Here is an 18,117-nt window from a genome sequence, read left to right on the forward strand (position 1 = left end):
TTATTATTATTATTATTATTATTATTATAATTATCATTATCATTATTACTGTTATTATCCTGTATGGTGTACCAGCTCTTATCAGCTGCTTTCAGTCTTTTCCCGGCGCGTGGTCAAATTCACGTTTACTGTTTACTTCCTCGCGGATGAAGGGGAGGGGGGTGAGGGGGGCGCGAGGACTACATGCGGCTCGTGGAGTCCTCAATGGCGGCGGGCACGCCCAGCGCGCGGGCACGTAGCAGAGTGCAGCCACTTCTGCTTATTTGATTTTATCTACAGATTATTAATAAAGAAGTGGACATCAGACATGTGACCAATGTTCATGTTCTGCTGATTAAAGTTATATTAAAGGTTATTTTAGCCTCTCGTGGTAATTTTCTGAAATATTTCCCAACAAATGAAGATAAACTGTTGATATCAGCATAATACTGAGTGTATATGTTGCTTAAAACAAAACAGAAACTGGGTTAGTGTGAGTCCTCCCTCCTCCCATGGTGAACATCACATTCAGCACGTCTCACACTTTCCCTCCAGTAGGTCACTTTCAGTCAGCATGATAACAGCAATATGACAGGAAGAGGGGGAATGGGCTTTCAAAATAAACTTTTCACCCTCCAACTAAGTACAATTTTGAAGTACTTATACTTTATTTGAGTATTTCCATTTTCTGCTATTTTACACTTCCACTCCACTACACTTATATGACAGTTTTAGTTACATTTCAGATGAAGATTTGACATAAAATAATATATTTTAATTAACTGTTTTTCTTTTTAAACATTTGTTATACACTTTGAGCTGTGTTAATGTGTGAAATGTGCTATATAAATAAAGTGAATTATTATTATAATTATTAAAAACACACTACTATTACTTATATAATATGATGCAGTAACATCACTATTAATCTGCCCAAAGTATCTAAAGTGCATAAATGTATAAAGTAGTATCACATAGAAATACTCAAGTAAAATACAAATACCTCAAAATTACACTTAAGTACAGTACTTGAGTAAATGTACTTAGTTACTTTCTTCTGCTGGCTATTACCAGATATTTTCATCATTAAATCATTTTTTAAGAAGTGTTTCAATAAACCGTTTTAAATGTGTTTATTAATGTCATAGAATAAAGAGAAATATCCCTCAGACCAAAAGTCCAAAACCCAAATGAATTATGTTTACAGTTAAAAACAGAAAATCCAAAAGTTTTCACACTTGATGAGCTGGAAGCATTTTTTATTTTTTTTAAATAAAAAAAGTAGTTGATTATATTTTCTTTATCATCAGTTTCAGTGTTCACAAAATAGATGAAGCCACTTCTTTAAAAACTCCTGAGAACATGACAAATAGTTTAAAAGTAAAACATCATGTATTGTGACACCAGAGTCTTGCAGCACTTTTACTTCCTCATGAGAAACCGATGACACAGTCATACAAGCTGTTTTTGGATTATTACAAAGAATTAAAGTCTTTCACAACTCCTGGTTGACTATATGTTGTTGTTGTTGTTGTTTTTATTATAATGTTAATTTAGCAGAGAACAGTAGAAGTTGTGAGGTAAATATTCATCTGTTGTTATTAAAACACAACTTACAATATATCCAACATAATAAATATTTACAGTTCACTTGCAGCAGTAAATGATGCCTCAGTATAAGACAGTGTGTTTGGCTAAAACGCATACTGAGTAAAAACGTGCAGTGGAAACAGCCAGACTTCTCTCAGCAAGTAAAGCTTTGATTTGGAAACCTACAACCGGAAGTGACCCTATTGACCACGTGCTAATTGACGGTGTTTCAGCCTCAATAAGAGCCCGGTGTTACCATCAGCTGAGACACGCAGACTCAGTCCGGAGGCGTTCAGTCAACGTTTCAGCTGGACTGAGTTCGACTGTCAAACGTCTTGACATATAAAACATTTCAATTGTTGCCTAAGAACTTTTAACTCCTGACAATCTCACAGTTTAAATCTATATTTGCTCCAAAATTGCCTCAGACGTTAAGATGCCTTTTATCGAGCACGTATCCGACTCGGATTTAGAGCGTTTGGCGCTGGAGCGGGTCGTCCCGGCGCTGCTGGCGCACGGTTTCTGCCATGTAGACGGTCTTCTCGGGGAGTTGGCCGGGGACGCCGTGCTGGACCAGGTGAAGGAGATGCACCGGTCCGGAGCGCTGCAGGACGGCCGGCTGGCCGGCTCCGTCCCTGGCATCCGCCGGAGGAGCATCCGCGGGGACCAGATCGCCTGGGTGAGCGGGACGGAGCGCGGCTGCGAGGCGATCAGCTTCCTGCTCAACCTGATCGATAAACTGATCTCCGTGTGCTCCAGCCGGCTGGGGAACAAGGCGATCCGGGAGAGGTCGAAGGTAAGAGACCGTCTGGTTCAAGCTCAAGTCTGGAAATCGAAATTTTAATGAAATTATAAAAGAAGCAAAGAAGAAACAAAGTTAACAAAACACACGCGCATTCAGCGTGCGTAAAACTGTGCGTAAATGTGTTTTGTAAACTTTGTTTCTCCGTTTATTTTATAATTATTGTTATATACAAAGTGTATAATCTGAATATTCACTCACACTGTAAACATCTGTTCATGGGGTGCGAAAGTAGAAAAGTTTGAATTTATCATTTTATTCGTTTTTTTTTTTTACTACAGATAATCTAAATTAGACACGATCTCTTCTTGGTGGCTTAAAGTTTATTCGTTTACATAAGACAATGAAATGATAACTTCTTACAGCTGAAACAAACGGATGACATCAGAGGAAAAACAATAAATAATCACAGAAATCTCAAAGCAACAATATTCAAGGAAACAATCAAAGACAAACATAAAATTATCAAATATTATAAAAGTTGTGCAACTTCATGGCTTCCAGCATGAATCTAGACTTTACATAGTTGAAGGTGACGTGTTCGTAGAGACACACAAAGAGGGAATTTGATGCTAAAAAGGATTTTGGCCTCCATCACTTCCAGTATGAACAGGAAGAATGATTACAGCCAGGAAAACCTCTTTCACTGTTCATATGAACACCTGACTGTTGTTTTAAGACAGACTTGAACTCGTCCTTTTAATGTTTGTCTTTTAAAGAGCTTGTTTCATCATCACAGATCATTAAAACTTACTCAGAACCTCCTCAAACTCTTAAAGGCCCCAAACATAAACATAATTATGCACAAAAACCCCCCAAACTCCACCTTTAGTAACAGTTTTAATCACAAAACCACATTGACCATCAATACTTTTCTTCATTTGGGTTTTGAAATATTTTCACATGACCGAGGCGTCATTGGAGAGTCCCTACATGTTTGTCTTTCCTCTATAATGTGTCGGCCCTCTGGCGGCGTTCCAGCGACCCCCCCTCTGGGCCTGGAGCCAAGGCTTCAGAAACCAGAGCACGCTCCAGGAAGGACAGGAAGTTTACTGGACCGGTTCAGGTCCTCTGGGTTCCCCGTGCTGCTGCTGCTGCTGCTGCTGCTGCTACGTGTCTATTAATCAACCAGACAGACGTGTTTTTTGGCGTGTTGATCAGGGGTTGAATAACGAGAAAGTACATCCGGGTATTTCCTGTAAACGCTCGCTAAAATCTGCCTCCTTTTTTCCCGGGAAAAAAACCCGCCAGAATTAAACCGAGATGTTTAAAATGTCTGCACCTGTGTGTCTGCATCCTGAAGAATATTTGATCTACTGAAACAAAGATGTCTTCTCGTTTGTGAAGCGCCGCGTTTTTGGGAATTTTTGACTAAAACGATTAATCGATCGTCAAAATTGTTGCAGGTTAATTTTCTGTGAGTCGCGTTATGGTTGCAGCTCTTGTTTTTTCCTACTCTTGTTGTTACAGTGACAACTTCATGTGTCACCGTGTAGCAAAATATCTTTCAGACTACAAAGAAAAACAATATCAGACACGCAGGCGTCCATCGCCACATCGGAGAGCAGAGCCGCGTTTAACCGGCGAAGATGCGAACGTGACGATTTGATGTTTTAGTCAAATATAGATCTGCAACGATTAGTTGAAGAATCAGTTAGTTGATCAACAGACAATTAATCTGCAACTGTTTTCATAATCGATTCATCGTTGCCGCCGTTTTTCACGCGAAAATTCCCCAAAAGTCTGTCATGTCTCCTGCGTCTCCGATTTTCTGTTTTTCTCTGTTTTCTGTCACCATAAAGTGAATATCTTTGTTTTGGATCGTTAGACGAACAAAACATTTTGAAGACGTCACGTTGGGAAACTGTCGAAACGATTAATGAAGTTAATGAAGTAAATAACGTGCAGTTTAATCGATAAGCCCTCGTCAAATATACATTTTTAATGTGGTTTTTGTTTTGGTCCTACTTGTTAAAGAATAGAGAACAAAATGCAGTAATTGATGTTCTTCAGTTGTTTTGTCTGAGTCCAAAGATATTAATGTCACTGTCATATATGATAAAGAAAAACAGCAAATCATCACATATGAGAAGCTGGAAACCTTCCAATTAATCGGTTCGTTGTTTTGTCTATAAAATGTCAGAAAAATGGGGAAAAAAGTCGATCAGTGTTTCCCAAGATGACGTCCTCACGTCTTGTTTTGTCTTGACCAACAGATGTTCAGTTTACTGTCAGAGACTAAAAAAAACAGAAAATATTCACATTGAAGAAGCTGAATCAGAGAATGACTCCAAACGAAACCTAGTTTTGGCAACAGTAACACTGAGAACATATGATGAAACACACACACACACACACACACACACACACACACACACACACACACACACACACACACACACACACAACAAACACACACACACCTGTTGTTGGTGTGTAAGTGCTCATGAAGGCACGCAGACGTACAAGTGGACATTCTCACGTACACACTCAGCCACTTATTCAATTATTCACTCCCTCACTCCTCCTCGAACACACACACACGTACACACAGCCACTGATTTACAGTGTCTCTGCTTCCCACACACACACACACACACACACACACACACACATACATTCCCTGCATGTCCGCCCCGTCTTCACGTGCTGCAGTATACAGTAAGCCCTTATCACATGTGTCTGCCTGTGTGTGTGTTATCAGATGAAACTTCTTAAGAAAACAGGTCAACCCAGCTACAATGGGACACACACACACACACACACACACACACACACACACACACACACACATATCTGGAGACGCTGCAGGAAAATAAACATTATAAAGATCAGCAGGATAAGAAGCTTTTGTTTTGAAAGTTTTTTTTGTTTCATATGTTTTCATAAACTTGAGCAACATAATGACCTCATCATGAATATTATCAAATATTTATGTTGATATCCGCCTTAAAGGATGAGGCAACATTTATACTATATTTACAATTTTTAGTACAAAGTCCAGATGTTGTGATCCGTAACACAACAAGCTGGTGAAGCTGTAAACAAAGCTACGTTCCTGCACATGCTCAGTAGTGTCTTCCTTAAACAGAACTACTCTCCGGAGACTGAAAACGTGATGCTGTTATTAGTCTTTGAAGCCGTTTCTAAACAAACTAACGTGACCAAACTCTTCATGATGAAGGAACATGTCACCCAGTGCAGCGGTGAGACTCACTGACGTGTTTTTAATATCAGGCTTTTATACACACACACACAATACTTGTTAGTAGATCAGTTTATTGTTGGAAACATGAGATTTGTTGACAAGAAGAAAAACATAGAAAATCTGCAGCATCACCTCAGTTTTAGTCGCGATGCTTCGCTCGCTGTCTCAGGTGGATGAGACCAGACGAGTCCTGGCTGTTGTAGTGGATCCAGACTGCAGCCTCACGCTCCACACGTAGCTCTGTCATTAAACAGTCAGCAAGCTGGAACGCTGCCAAACAACTGAACAGACCTCCTCACACTCCCACAATCCCTCTCTCCCTCCCTCCCTCCTCTTCTCTATTAGAAAGATAAGATAACGCCGAATTCAAAACAGCTCTCAGAGGCGTTCTGTTTTGAATCCTTTCTTTTCTTTTTTTTCTCCCTCTGTAGTGTATTTCATTTCCTCCCTGTCCAGCCCTCCAGTGTTTCTCCATGTATTTTCAGCTCCATGATGATGATGTGTGTGTGTGTGTGTGTGTGTGTGTGTACGTGCCTCAGCGACGGCGTGTAAACAAACTTGCGTGATTTCCCCGCTTCCCCTCAGTTCAGGCCTCCTGCAGTTTTTGGGGGGCAGGTCAGCTTCTCTTTATCAGCAAGGAGACCCGACGCTACCTTCATCTCTGTTGCACGCACGGTGACGAGGTGCTTGACTTCCTCCCCGACCCTCCTCCTCACCATTAAGGGCAAGAAAAAGCAAAGGTTGCACGCGATATGTGTGAAAACAGGTGTTGAATGCTGCAGTCAATGAAAGCGGTGGTGTTTTGTTGATGTTGCGTTCAGGGACCCGTCTGCTTTGATGAGGGTTAATCGACACTGTGACCTTCCTGTATTACGTGTGTCGATAATCATAAAGAAAAGGAAGCGGATGGGATGTGAGATATTTGTATGGAGCGTGCAGCGGGTGTAGAGCTCCTCGCACGCTTTCTTGTTTCACGAGAAGAGTCGCTGCAGGTTTCACGATGAAAGCTTTGAGAAGAGGAGACGACGACGCTGACATCAGTGAAGTCATAAACCTGTTGTCGCTGAGTCACTGTCACAGTACTGTGCGCGTGATGATTGACATCAGGTGGCCACATTGACGTCAGAGTGATGTAAAAGACGCTTCAGTTTGTTGTAGATCAGTGTTGTCGTTTTTATTTTACATTTTCTTCATCGTTTCATTTACAATAAAAAACATATTTTCTAACAAAGGTTAATCTTCCCTGATGCTCTTCGATCGTAGCTCTACAAAAAAGTGAACACAATTTATAATATATTGTAGTTAATTTATCAAATAAGACACCACTCGTATAAAAAGTTAAGTTAGAACAAAATGCCGCTGTATTTACACTCATCGAGCACTTTATTAGGAACACCTGTGCAGTCTAATGTAATGCCATAAATGCCATAAATTCTACTTTTACGAAACTTCTACATTTTCAGTTTTTGGTGACGTTGTCAGAAATGTCGTCGTGGGTATATTCTAATATTTTGTTCCATTCATGTATGTTAATGGAGTGGACAAAATATTAGCAATTCAGCAAACACCATGCAATTGCTCTTTATTATCCCAATTTATCCCAAAATCTAAAAAGAAATAATAATAATAATAAATTAAATAGAGAAAAAATGATAAGTAAAGAAAAACACATATTAACTTAAAGCTTTACTGGTCTGTGTTGGGACATATTGTGTGTCTTTTTTTTTTTACATATTTTACAGTCGAAATTCTTCTGTAAATAATGCAGAAACCACAAATACGCTGAAAGTAATGACCTTTACATACGTTTATCTGAACAGCTGTAAATGTTATGATCATATTAAGAAAAGTTAATGTTGATATTATTCATGTTTAACTTTTATACAAAGAGCTTTTGCACCTTTTAATTGATCTTTATTCAACGTTTTAACTCACAACCTTTTTAATTTTGAGCTTCTGAAGGTGGTGAACTCTGTCAGCAAAAAGTTTATTTAAAAACTCACAATTTGACATATTTTACAGTCGACATTCCTCTGTAAAATTAGTTAAAATTTAGATCAATTAAAAGGCGCAAAAGCTCTTTGTATAAAAGTTAAGCATGAACAATATCAACATTAATCTTTTTAATATGATCATAACATTTACAGCTGTTTGGATAAACATGTAAAGGTCATTACTTCCAGCATATTTGTGGTTTTGCATTATTTTGGTAGATTTTTTTATTCAACATTTTCACTCACAACTCTTGAATTTTGACGCTTCTGAAGGTTAAAAACAACATTTTCCACTGTTCTGATATTTTTGGCCCAAATGACTCATGGAGTAATCGAGGAAATCATCAACAGATGAATCGATAATGAAAATAAAGGTTAATTGCAGCCCTGAAACGTGTTCAGTAGTGTGTCTGCCAGTGAAATGAACAATAGTAACCTCACAGGGGTCGTTTGTGTGTGTTTGTGTGTGTGTGTGTGTATGTTAGCAATGGAGGGGATCAGCTGTTTGTTGCCGGCTGCTCTTTGTTTTTCCTGGAAGGAAATCCACAGTTTGTTGACTTTGTTGACTTTGACACAGAGTCTCATGTCTGATAATCGTCTGCTGCTCTCAGCTTATCAGCCGCTTCCTGCTCGGGTCAAAAGGTCGCAGCAGCGCCGCAGGGGAGGGGGCGCGGGGAACACCCCCCCCCCACCCACCCTCCCCCTCCCGTCGTCCTGTTTTGGAAAACGTCTCCATCATTCCCAAAGACAGAAATTAATACTCCGTATGATTTATTTTGTTGTTTTAACCTCACGTCTGCGTTAAAATGACGTTCTGTCTTTGTTTTCATGCCAGTGCTCGTTAAGTTTATTAATGGGATGAAGTTTCAGGACAAATAAGACTTTAGATTTTTAAACTTAACGTTTTTGGCACATTTTTTCTCCTGTTTTTTTTTTTTTTTTTGGATGTCTGAATTTTTTAATACATTTACAAGAAGTCATTTGTTAATATTTAGAAAAATACAGCCTCGTTTTTTGGATTGTTTTGAACATCACAGAACTGGTAAAAAAAAAAAATGATGTTTAAAAAAATAATAATTAAAAAATCCAGAAAATTATCATTTAAAAAAACAAAAACTAGTGCAGTGCCTGTTGGGAACCTAGAGAGAGTTGTGCCCAGAATATCTGGAGACTACAAGCGGATGAACTGTCGCGTCCGTTCAATATGTGCCTGTTTCCGCTTGTTGAATCCATACGCAGAAGAAGAACAGAAGCAACGTTGTTTATTAGGTGTTTTTATATATTTCTGAACGTCTTGAACGTACATGCCGAGTTTCATTCACAGTAACGTCACACAGTTCAACAGTAAAGCTTGAGCCTCTTAAACTTTTTCATTTAATTATCACTACAGATGAAATCCCTCCTCTGACCACAATGTGGGCTGCAACGGCAGAGTGATCAGTAATTTGATCAGCCGCATAAAAATATTGATGAGTGCAGCTTTTAAACCGACCGCTGAGCGACTCTGCAGAGACATTAAGGCTTCGGCTGCTCTTATCACTGCTGAAACCACAAGTTTGGTTGAAACTGTTTCCTCCCAGTACTGACTGGCTGCACGTACACCCAACCCTTCCACACACACACACCCAACCCTTCCACACACACACACTCAACCCTTCCACACACACACACACACACACACACACACACACACACACACACACACACACACACACACACACACACACACACACACACAGAGGCAGGCACACAAACATGAACACACTTCATGCAATTTGTGTACGTGCGACTGAAGCCGTAGGCACAAAACCACAAAAAACACCCCAATGTGCACAAGAAATATTAGCCAATAAACACACACACACGCACACATGCACACACACACACACACACACACACACGCAGACATGCGGAGGAAGTTTCTGTCATCACATCTGTCAACATGACTGATCTTCACATCTGTTTTTATCTTGAAGACTTTTGGAGGTTTTACAAGAAAATTGTGTCACAGTCACATCATGGTCACAACATTTTCTTCTTCTTTCACACTAAATGACGCACATTATTATTATTATTATTATTATTATTATTATTTTCTGCAGCACATTGAAACAGAGAGTCTAGGTAACATTGTGAGTGTTCGATATGAGTTGAGCTGCAACGATTAGTCAATTAATTGATTAGTTGCCGACTATTAAATGAATCGCCGACTATTTTGGTAATCTGTTAATCATTTGGAGTCATTTTTTAAAGAAAAAAATGTCCAAATTTTTTGATTCCAGCTTCTTCAATATAAATATTTTCTGCTTTATTTAGTCTGTTTGAGGAAACAGTGATCAACATTTTATGGACCAAACAACTAATTGATTAATTGAGAAAATAATCAACAGATTAATGGATAATGAAAATGATAATTAGTTGTAGCCTTAAATATGAGAGTCAATACAATACCTGATTTTTTGTTTTTTTTTAAATATCTTACTTTGAGAAATATGAACATGTTTTTTCTATAAATTCCTTTTTCATTTAACAAAATAAAAGCCAAAGTTCTTACATGTTAAATGTGTCTAAATCCAGAAAATAAAGCAGCAGAATTTAACACAGATTTAAATGAGAAATTATGGGATCAATAATTAATAAAAATAAATAAAATATAAATAAACATTTGATGCCAGTTGCTACAGACCAGAGCTCCAACTAGTGATTATTTTCCTGATTAATTGATTAGTTGTTTGATCTGTAAAACGTCAAAGAAAATGTTGATCAGTTTCCAGATATGTGTGATATGTTTATGTAAATAAGCTGTGTTAGTGTTACAGCATATTGATGACGTGTTTCTCTGTGTGTTCTTGTGTCTGTAGGCCATGGTGGCGTGTTACCCGGGAAACGGGGCCGGTTACGTCAAACACGTGGACAACCCGAACTCCGACGGACGCTGCATCACCTGCATCTACTACCTCAACAAGAACTGGAACGCCAAGGTGCGTTCAGGGACCTCTGCTCAGAAACAGACTTCTCTGTTTTGATATCTATCAATTTAATAAAAAAAACACACATCAGAGAGAGATCAAAGTGACCCGTAATTATTGATCAGATTATGAGACTTCCTGCCTGACGAGGAAATAATAACGTTTATGATATTGATCTCTTTGTGATGATATATGCAGATATGAAAAGTTTGACCCGCTGTGACTTGATAATATCAGGACTGATTCGATTTTGTTAAACATTCAATTAACTCGTGAAGTCTTCAGTAGATCTGCAACTATTAGTCGATTTAATTGATTAGTCAGTCGGCAGAACACTAATCAGCAACTGTTTTGATAATCAAATAATCATTACAGACACTTTTTAAGCAAACATAATAATAAATATTATTATAAATAAACTAAATATTGTGGGGTTTTGGATTGTTGATATTTGAAGATGTGAACTTGAATTATAACGAGCATTTTTCACTATTTTCTGACATTTTATAGACCAAACTGTTAATCAATTAATCAAGTAAATAATCAGCATATTAACTGATAATGAAAATTATCGTTAGTCTTGAGAAAATGACAACAGGAAGTCAAGATCTCAAGGGAACCAGATTAAAGCGAGGGTACAAGAGTAACAGTAAAAAAGCCTCTGATGTCACAAACAGCTGATTGCGTTTCTCTCGCCGTTTCAGGAGCACGGCGGCATCCTCAGGATCTTTCCAGAAGGGAAATCCTACGTCGCCGACATCAAGCCGCTGTTCGACAGGCTGCTCTTCTTCTGGTCCGACCGCAGGAACCCGCACGAGGTGCAGCCCTCCTACTCCACCAGGTAACCAACCAACCAATCAATCAATCAATTAACGAATGATTCAGTGACACTGACGACTGACAGCTGATGTCAGTAACGTGCTTGAAGGAAGGAAAGTTTGTCTCTTCATGTCTGTATTTTCTTTCTTTTCTGTCTCATTTTTTTTTAGTCTTTCATGAGGATTTATTGATTTGATTGATAACACACACATTAACTTTTCAAAAGTTCTTCAGCATATTTTCTGTGTATTGAACGATATAATTCATGTTGACCTGAATCAATACTGAAACTTATAAACTGAACCAGGACGTCTTATTTTATCAGTTTGTCTCAGTTTTGCAACAAAGATCTGAAATCTGTTGCTAAATATTTTAGTAAATGATGCAACATTTACATCTGGGAAACAAAATACTAATTAAATTAAAGCAGAACAATTAAAAAAAACAAACTGTATTTTAAATCAAAATCTTCATATGCTGCCAAAAATCAAACCACAAACTGACTGAAAACTATCAAATCTTATGATTAATAATGTGTGTAAATACAGCAGCTAAACAGGCTGATACTTTTAATTATGGTCAGTTCTGCATCTTTAGATTTATGATCAAATAAATATCAAATTGTGCTTTAAAGCACAGAAACACCTGTAATAAACAGTTTAATTATGCTGCTATTTTTTAAAACTATTTATCTACTTCATACAGAAGTAAATCAAAATAAATGTTTTCATTCAGAGCTGATGGTTTTCAGCTGCAGATCTCTGCTGCCACCTGCTGGTGAGAATGAGGAAATGTTCTCCAGAGAAAAACACAAGACTTTATGTTTCTATCGTTCCGACACGTTGAAGAGCTGAAGTTTCCAGAATAAACAACCTCAGATATAAAACCTTTTACATGTAGTTATATAAAAACAACTAAACTGAACTTCAAATGAAAACATTGTAAATATTAATATCCGGATCTGTCTGTGTTTTCAGGTACGCCATCACAGTTTGGTATTTTGACTCTGAGGAGAGAGCCGAGGCCAAGAGACGCTTCAGAGACCGGACAGGTAAACACACACACACAGTTATAATCCTTTATTTGGATCCTCTTAGTTGTCACCTTCTCAACAGCTAATGTTACTCCTACATATGAAAAAACACACTCAGTTTAATCAACAGTATTGGAATTTATTTCAGCCTGTAAGTAATTACAATCTGCCAAAAAACAACAAAACAGTCCGATATAAAACTGTGACAGCAGCAGTTCTTCAGACTAATTTGATGTCAGAAAGTAACGGACACAGTTTTAGATTCTCCTACGATACTAAGACAGTGTTGAGAGGAACTGCAAAGATAAGTCAATTAATTAATTAATCATCAGATATTCTGATAATCGAATAATCGTCTTAGTCACTTTAAGAAAAAAATCCAAATATTAGTTTCTCAATATGAGGATTTGATGCTTTTCTTACATGATATTAAACTGAATATCTTGAGGTTTTGGACGTTATCTTGAATAGAGAAAATGATGAATATCATCAGTTTAATCAATAATGAAAATAACTGTTAGTTGCAGCTCTAGTCTTGATAATTTGACACAAGGAGGTAACAAGATAAATGAGGCAAAACTAAAATAAATAAGATAAAACTTTATTGATCCCAGAGGGGGAAACCCAAGAGATATATAAAGAACTGCTTTAAAATTGGCACATTGGCTTAAAAACTGAGATTGAAAAATTAAAACTTAATTTCATACTGTAAAAAATAATATTAGCTTATGTAAATACATTAGGAAGCAAAAAATGTAATCACAGTAAAATTCAAATAAACTAACATACAACTGAATAAATGTAAAATGAGTTAATGTTTTATATTAATGTTCTTTTCTAATTATACTGATATTATTCTACATTCCTGTGACTGTACTGAAAGTATTTTTACTTTCTAGTGTTTATTATAATACAGTATTTGCATTAGTGCATGATTGATCTGAGATAGTTTTTATCTGTATTTTCACCGTGATGTCTGTCGTGTTGCAGCTTCCTCTCGGCAGGGCAGCAGCACCAGCTGAACGTGAGAAAACGTCGCCGCCTGGTGTTTAACTGCAGGAGAAGACGGCAGGAATCCCTTCTGACTCTCGCTCCTCTGTCTGTGTCAGCTGAAAGAAAAGACAAAAAGAAGAAGTGTCACTCTGTCCTGGACTCCGGAGGATTCGAGGGAATTTTCAAACTTTCATCTGATGAACTGATGTTCCCTCATCGCTCCGGCGTCCAGGCTGGAGAAGACAACCTGCCTGCACTGCTGCGAGCGCTGCTGCTGCAACCTGACAAATGATGAGTTCAGGTGACCGGCAGCTGCTCTGGACTCTTTCTGCTTTACTTGTGCAATACTCTCTCTCTCTCTCTCTCTCTCTCTCTATGATTTCTGCTGAAAGCCCTCCTGAGACGGAGGAAACGGCGGACTGCACCTTTTAATGCTTCGCCTTCAGCTCACTTCAAAACAAGAGACTGAGAGACAATGTTTACAGACGGAGAGAAATTAAGAGACACGATGATTTCTAACCCGAGTGTGAGAGAAAACTTTCATATCGTAACATTTTTCTCTGCACACGTTTGTGTTTTTAATCATCGAGGAGCATCAGAGAAATGTTTACTAGTAACTGAAGTCTACATATTCAACAAACAAAGGCTGCAAAACTTAACGAAAAAGAAGAATTATGCTCTTAAATCTTAACCTGAGAAAGCAGGAAAGAGAGGAGGAGGCAAATATGTTTTAGGAAAATGACTAGTGGTTTAAATAATAACAATAATAATAATAAGACGTGGAGTCATTTCAAAAGTTGCCACAAACTTCACAAAATGTTGTAAAACTTTATTATTTTACAAGTCCTTTCATTGTAATTTGCTGGAACTCGCGTAATTTCCAGGTATTTAACGCTTAAATTTCAGAGTATTTTACAGAGTGTGGTGCAGTTTGGTACAAATTATAAGAAAAATGTCAAAAAAGTGTTTATTTTTGGGTTCATATGAAGTTGTTATAATAAATTAGATTCTCAACTGAAAAAAACGTATTTTTCAGTGTGTAGTTTTGTGTGTCAATTAACATTTTCTATGTAACACTTTATTTTATGAGTCATTTACTTTCCTAATTTCTAAAACATCTTTTAAAGGGTTATGTGATTTGGTAGTATTGAGGAAATGCACTTAAGAAAGAATCTAATATAATAATCTAATAATACATAATAATATATGTAGTTTGGTGTATCAAACTACATATAGAAAACTCCGAAAACAACATACAAACCCAAAAATATTCAGCTGGAAACCAACTTTTCTTGAGTTTTTTTCTAACAGTTTGTACCACATTACACCCCCTCCCTCCCTGTGTAAAACGTCCTAAATTAAATTGTTAAATACCTGCAAATTATACAGAAAATATCCATTAAATTAGTATAAAATGAAAGGAGCTGTAAGATAAAATGTCATTCTTGATCTTGGGAACAGCAGTTTGAACACCAGCTTTTTTTGTCAGAGCTTTCAACCACATCTCACTCAAATCACTCCATTTACTGAAGAAGACAGTGGTAGAGCTGCAACTAATCATTATTTTCATTATCAATTAATTCGCTGATTATTTTCTCAATTAATGGATTAATCATTTTATGTATAAAATGTCCTAAAGATACTCTGCTTATTATTTCGTATGACACAGAAAAGTATCAAATCTTCATATTTGAGAAGCTGAAACCAGCTTTAAAAAACAACTTAGATTATCAAATATTGTTGTTGACTCATTTCCTGTTGATCGATGCATTGTTGAAGCTCTAGACGATGGTTGAAAGCTCCAGAAAAAGCTGCCTGGTGAACCTTTGAATTTCACAACATGTCAAAAATATAAAAAAGATTCACATAAAATAAAATAAATCAAGTTGATGTTCGATGTGTTTCACTCTGTTTCTGCTTTACATCATACATGTAAAAATAAAAACTTGATTGTTTACAAATTGTTTTGAATCATTAATTTGAACAACAGAATTTCACAAACCAGTAAAACAACATGAGCAGATTATTATGGTCTGGATATTCAACCCCTGATGTTTTTTTGGTATCAACTGATTTGGTGTTAATAATCTTGTTTATTTTATACTTATATCAGATAGTTCCTGATATGAATCTACATTTTTTATTACAGTTGTTAACTGTGTATTACATTTTGTGTAAACAAAATAAAGGTTTTGTAGCAAAACATGTTTAAATTCCTTATCGAAAAAGAAAAACAGTTTTGAAATTGATACTAAAACTCACATTGAAAAACCGGGGTAATGTGCTGTTTTATGAGTTTGTATTTCTAATAATTTTCTAGTAAGATTCTTAAAGTTTGTAAAGTTCTGAAACAGATTTTAGTTAATCAAGTTTGTAAGAATATTTCCAGGAATGTACTTTAAAATAACTTTTCACTTTAAAGGAAATATTTAGTCATTTATTACTGGAAAATATATTTAAAATATGGATCTTTGCACATGACATCCACCCTTTGAAGACTCTGAGGCAGAAGAAAATTTTACTTTTTTTTTTTTGCATGTTCAGCTGACTAAAAGTCTCTGTAATTGTTGTTAACAATAACTCAATTTGAAGTTTACCAACTGAACAGTATTTTACCTGTAATTAGAAGCAAATTACAAACCTGTAAAATGCAGCATCATCAAACACGATAGAGTCTAATAATCACACATCATTCCACTGAAATTTGATATTGAAGTATTGAATTATTGGCCAACTATATCTACTGTTTCATCAGAAAGATAATATTTCTCCTATAAAACCTATAAAAAAGGTTCAAACTGAATCTTTTTAAACAAATAGTTCTACTTTCAGGATTTTTAAGAAGATCAATAATCTGTGAAATCTAAGAACAGTTGTTGAGCAGTACGACTTTGTTACCGGATCATTTTGGAGAAACATCTTCACACTTTCTCTCTGCAAAGCGAGTTTTGCTCCCGAATCTTAAAAAATTAAAAAAATATGGATCTTGTGCATCTGATTTATCATCTTGTGCACACAACAAACAAACGTCCTCACAAGACTCTGGGTTGATAGGAAACTACATCCTGAGGATATTTTGACAAATTTTTTGCATGTTCAGCCAACTTAAAGTCTCTCTTAGTGTTGCTAGAACTTAATTGCAATTACTCAGTTTGAAGTGTACAAAGTGAACACAGTGTTTACTGAATTTTACCTATAATTACTATCAAATTACAGAGTTGTTTCCAGGACACTTTCTGGGAAATTAGGAAATATTAGACCTGTAAAATGCAGCATTATCAAATAATCACGATGTGGAATTAGCAGGAGCTCCTGTAACTGCAGCCAATGGAGTTAAAAAAAAAAGGTCAAATTGCATCTCTTTTAAAGGAACAGTCCGACTTTTCAGAACTTTCAACAAGATCTAAAAACAGTCTCTGTGTTTTGGAAAGTCTGATTGTTTTGCAGGTTTCAGCCTTTGCAGTGCGACTTTGTGACCGGATCATTTTGGAGAAACATCTTCACTCTTTCCTGTCTGCTGTGAGTTAAAATGGCGGCCGGCGTTCGCTGCGCGCTCCGTCCTCCACCGAACGAGAAGGACAAAGAGGAAGACAGATTCCACTGACGCAGCAGATTTGACGACGGCGTGTGAAGCGGCTGTCATGGAGACTGTCTGTGTGTGTGTGTGTGTGTGTGTGTGTGTGTGTGTGTGATGAATAATTGATGCTCCGTTCAAACAGCTCTTCAGAGACGTTATTGAGCTGGAGTCACCGTCCTGAAAGAATAACGCTCGCTGCCAAGTTACACCGCCTTTTTTAAAACTGATGTGTCATCTTCACTGCAGCCCGACTGGGACGACCTGAGATGGTGTTAAATACAACGTGTCGGTGTAACTGCACTGTGAGCTGCGTGTGAAGAGACACATTTCACCCAAAACCAGATTCTTGTACATCTCTGAATGCTCTGTAAACATATTTATAGATGTGTTAAACACAACTTCTGTTTTAAGAATGAACTTTGTAAATGTTGTGTGCATAAATCCTGATATTTGTGATATTTTTCTGTAATCAAAGTCATGAAAAAAGTAACCTAGTAGTTCAATTATATAGTTTATCAGCTTCGTGGTGAAGTTTAAAGCATCTCCAGCTCATGATGGAGATGAAACAAACTACATACCTGTGCTTGTGTTCAAACGAAAGGTGGATTTTTTTCTTTAAAATATGTTTTAAAGGAGTAGCATCAATATTTTAGGGAAATATTTGCTTCCTTTCCGTTAGATGTCTGTGTGTTCAGTACAGATTGTTAGCCTAGCTTATAGGGGTGTGCCCGAAATACAAATACGTTATTCGGCAAAGTAATAAATAAAAACACAAATAGTGGGTTTCTTATGAATATTTGTTTCAGACAAATATTTTGAAAATTATTTGTTTACGGGAAGAAAAAAAAAGAAAAAGGTCAAATACCAGCATGCAGGTCGGTTATAGTCGCTATCTCAGTGTCTCTCCTCTGACGAGGGGAGTCACATCCACCTGCTACATAACGCACATTTCCTTATTTGGACATCACTCCTGGAGCAACTGACACTTTAATTTTCTGAAATTAAAAGCGTAATAAAAACAAAAAACAGTATTTTTAGGCCTCTTTCCACTTTTATTCGAATACAAATAATTTTGCTGCCTCAACAAATACAGATACAAATACAAATACTGGGCTCTCTGCACATCCCTACTAGCTTAGCATGAAGAAACAGC

General features: G+C 37.0%; 1 protein-coding gene and 1 long non-coding RNA gene across 2 annotated transcripts; one reads left to right on the plus strand and one right to left on the minus strand.

The window, feature by feature from the left end:
• The first annotated feature begins 1,686 nt into the window (after positions 1-1,686).
• egln3 (egl-9 family hypoxia-inducible factor 3) lies at positions 1,687-15,277 on the plus strand. Its single transcript, XM_042389379.1, has 5 exons — positions 1,687-2,365; positions 10,435-10,554; positions 11,247-11,383; positions 12,339-12,412; positions 13,385-15,277. The coding sequence occupies exons 1-5, from the start codon at positions 2,006-2,008 to the stop codon at positions 13,414-13,416; spliced, it is 723 nt and encodes a 240-aa protein (XP_042245313.1). The 5' UTR covers positions 1,687-2,005; the 3' UTR covers positions 13,417-15,277.
• Positions 12,513-17,867, minus strand: LOC121881534. Its single transcript, XR_006091796.1, has 2 exons — positions 17,830-17,867; positions 12,513-13,503 (listed from the first exon to the last, which is right to left on the minus strand). It is a non-coding gene; the product is annotated as an uncharacterized LOC121881534 (long non-coding RNA).
• Positions 17,868-18,117: the final 250 nt, after the last annotated feature.

Source organism: Thunnus maccoyii, chromosome 16, assembly GCF_910596095.1.
Source record: "Thunnus maccoyii chromosome 16, fThuMac1.1, whole genome shotgun sequence".
In the NCBI taxonomy this organism is placed as follows: Eukaryota; Metazoa; Chordata; class Actinopteri; order Scombriformes; family Scombridae; genus Thunnus; species Thunnus maccoyii.

Coding starts and splice junctions, on each gene's coding strand:
- egln3 (XM_042389379.1), top strand. CDS start 2,006: ATGCCTTTTATCGAGCACGTATCCGACTCGGATTTAGAGCGTTTGGCG. Junction 11,384..12,338: donor CAGCCCTCCTACTCCACCAG/GTAACCAACCAA, acceptor CTGTGTTTTCAG/GTACGCCATCACAGTTTGGT. Junction 12,413..13,384: donor ACGCTTCAGAGACCGGACAG/GTAAACACACAC, acceptor GTCGTGTTGCAG/CTTCCTCTCGGCAGGGCAGC.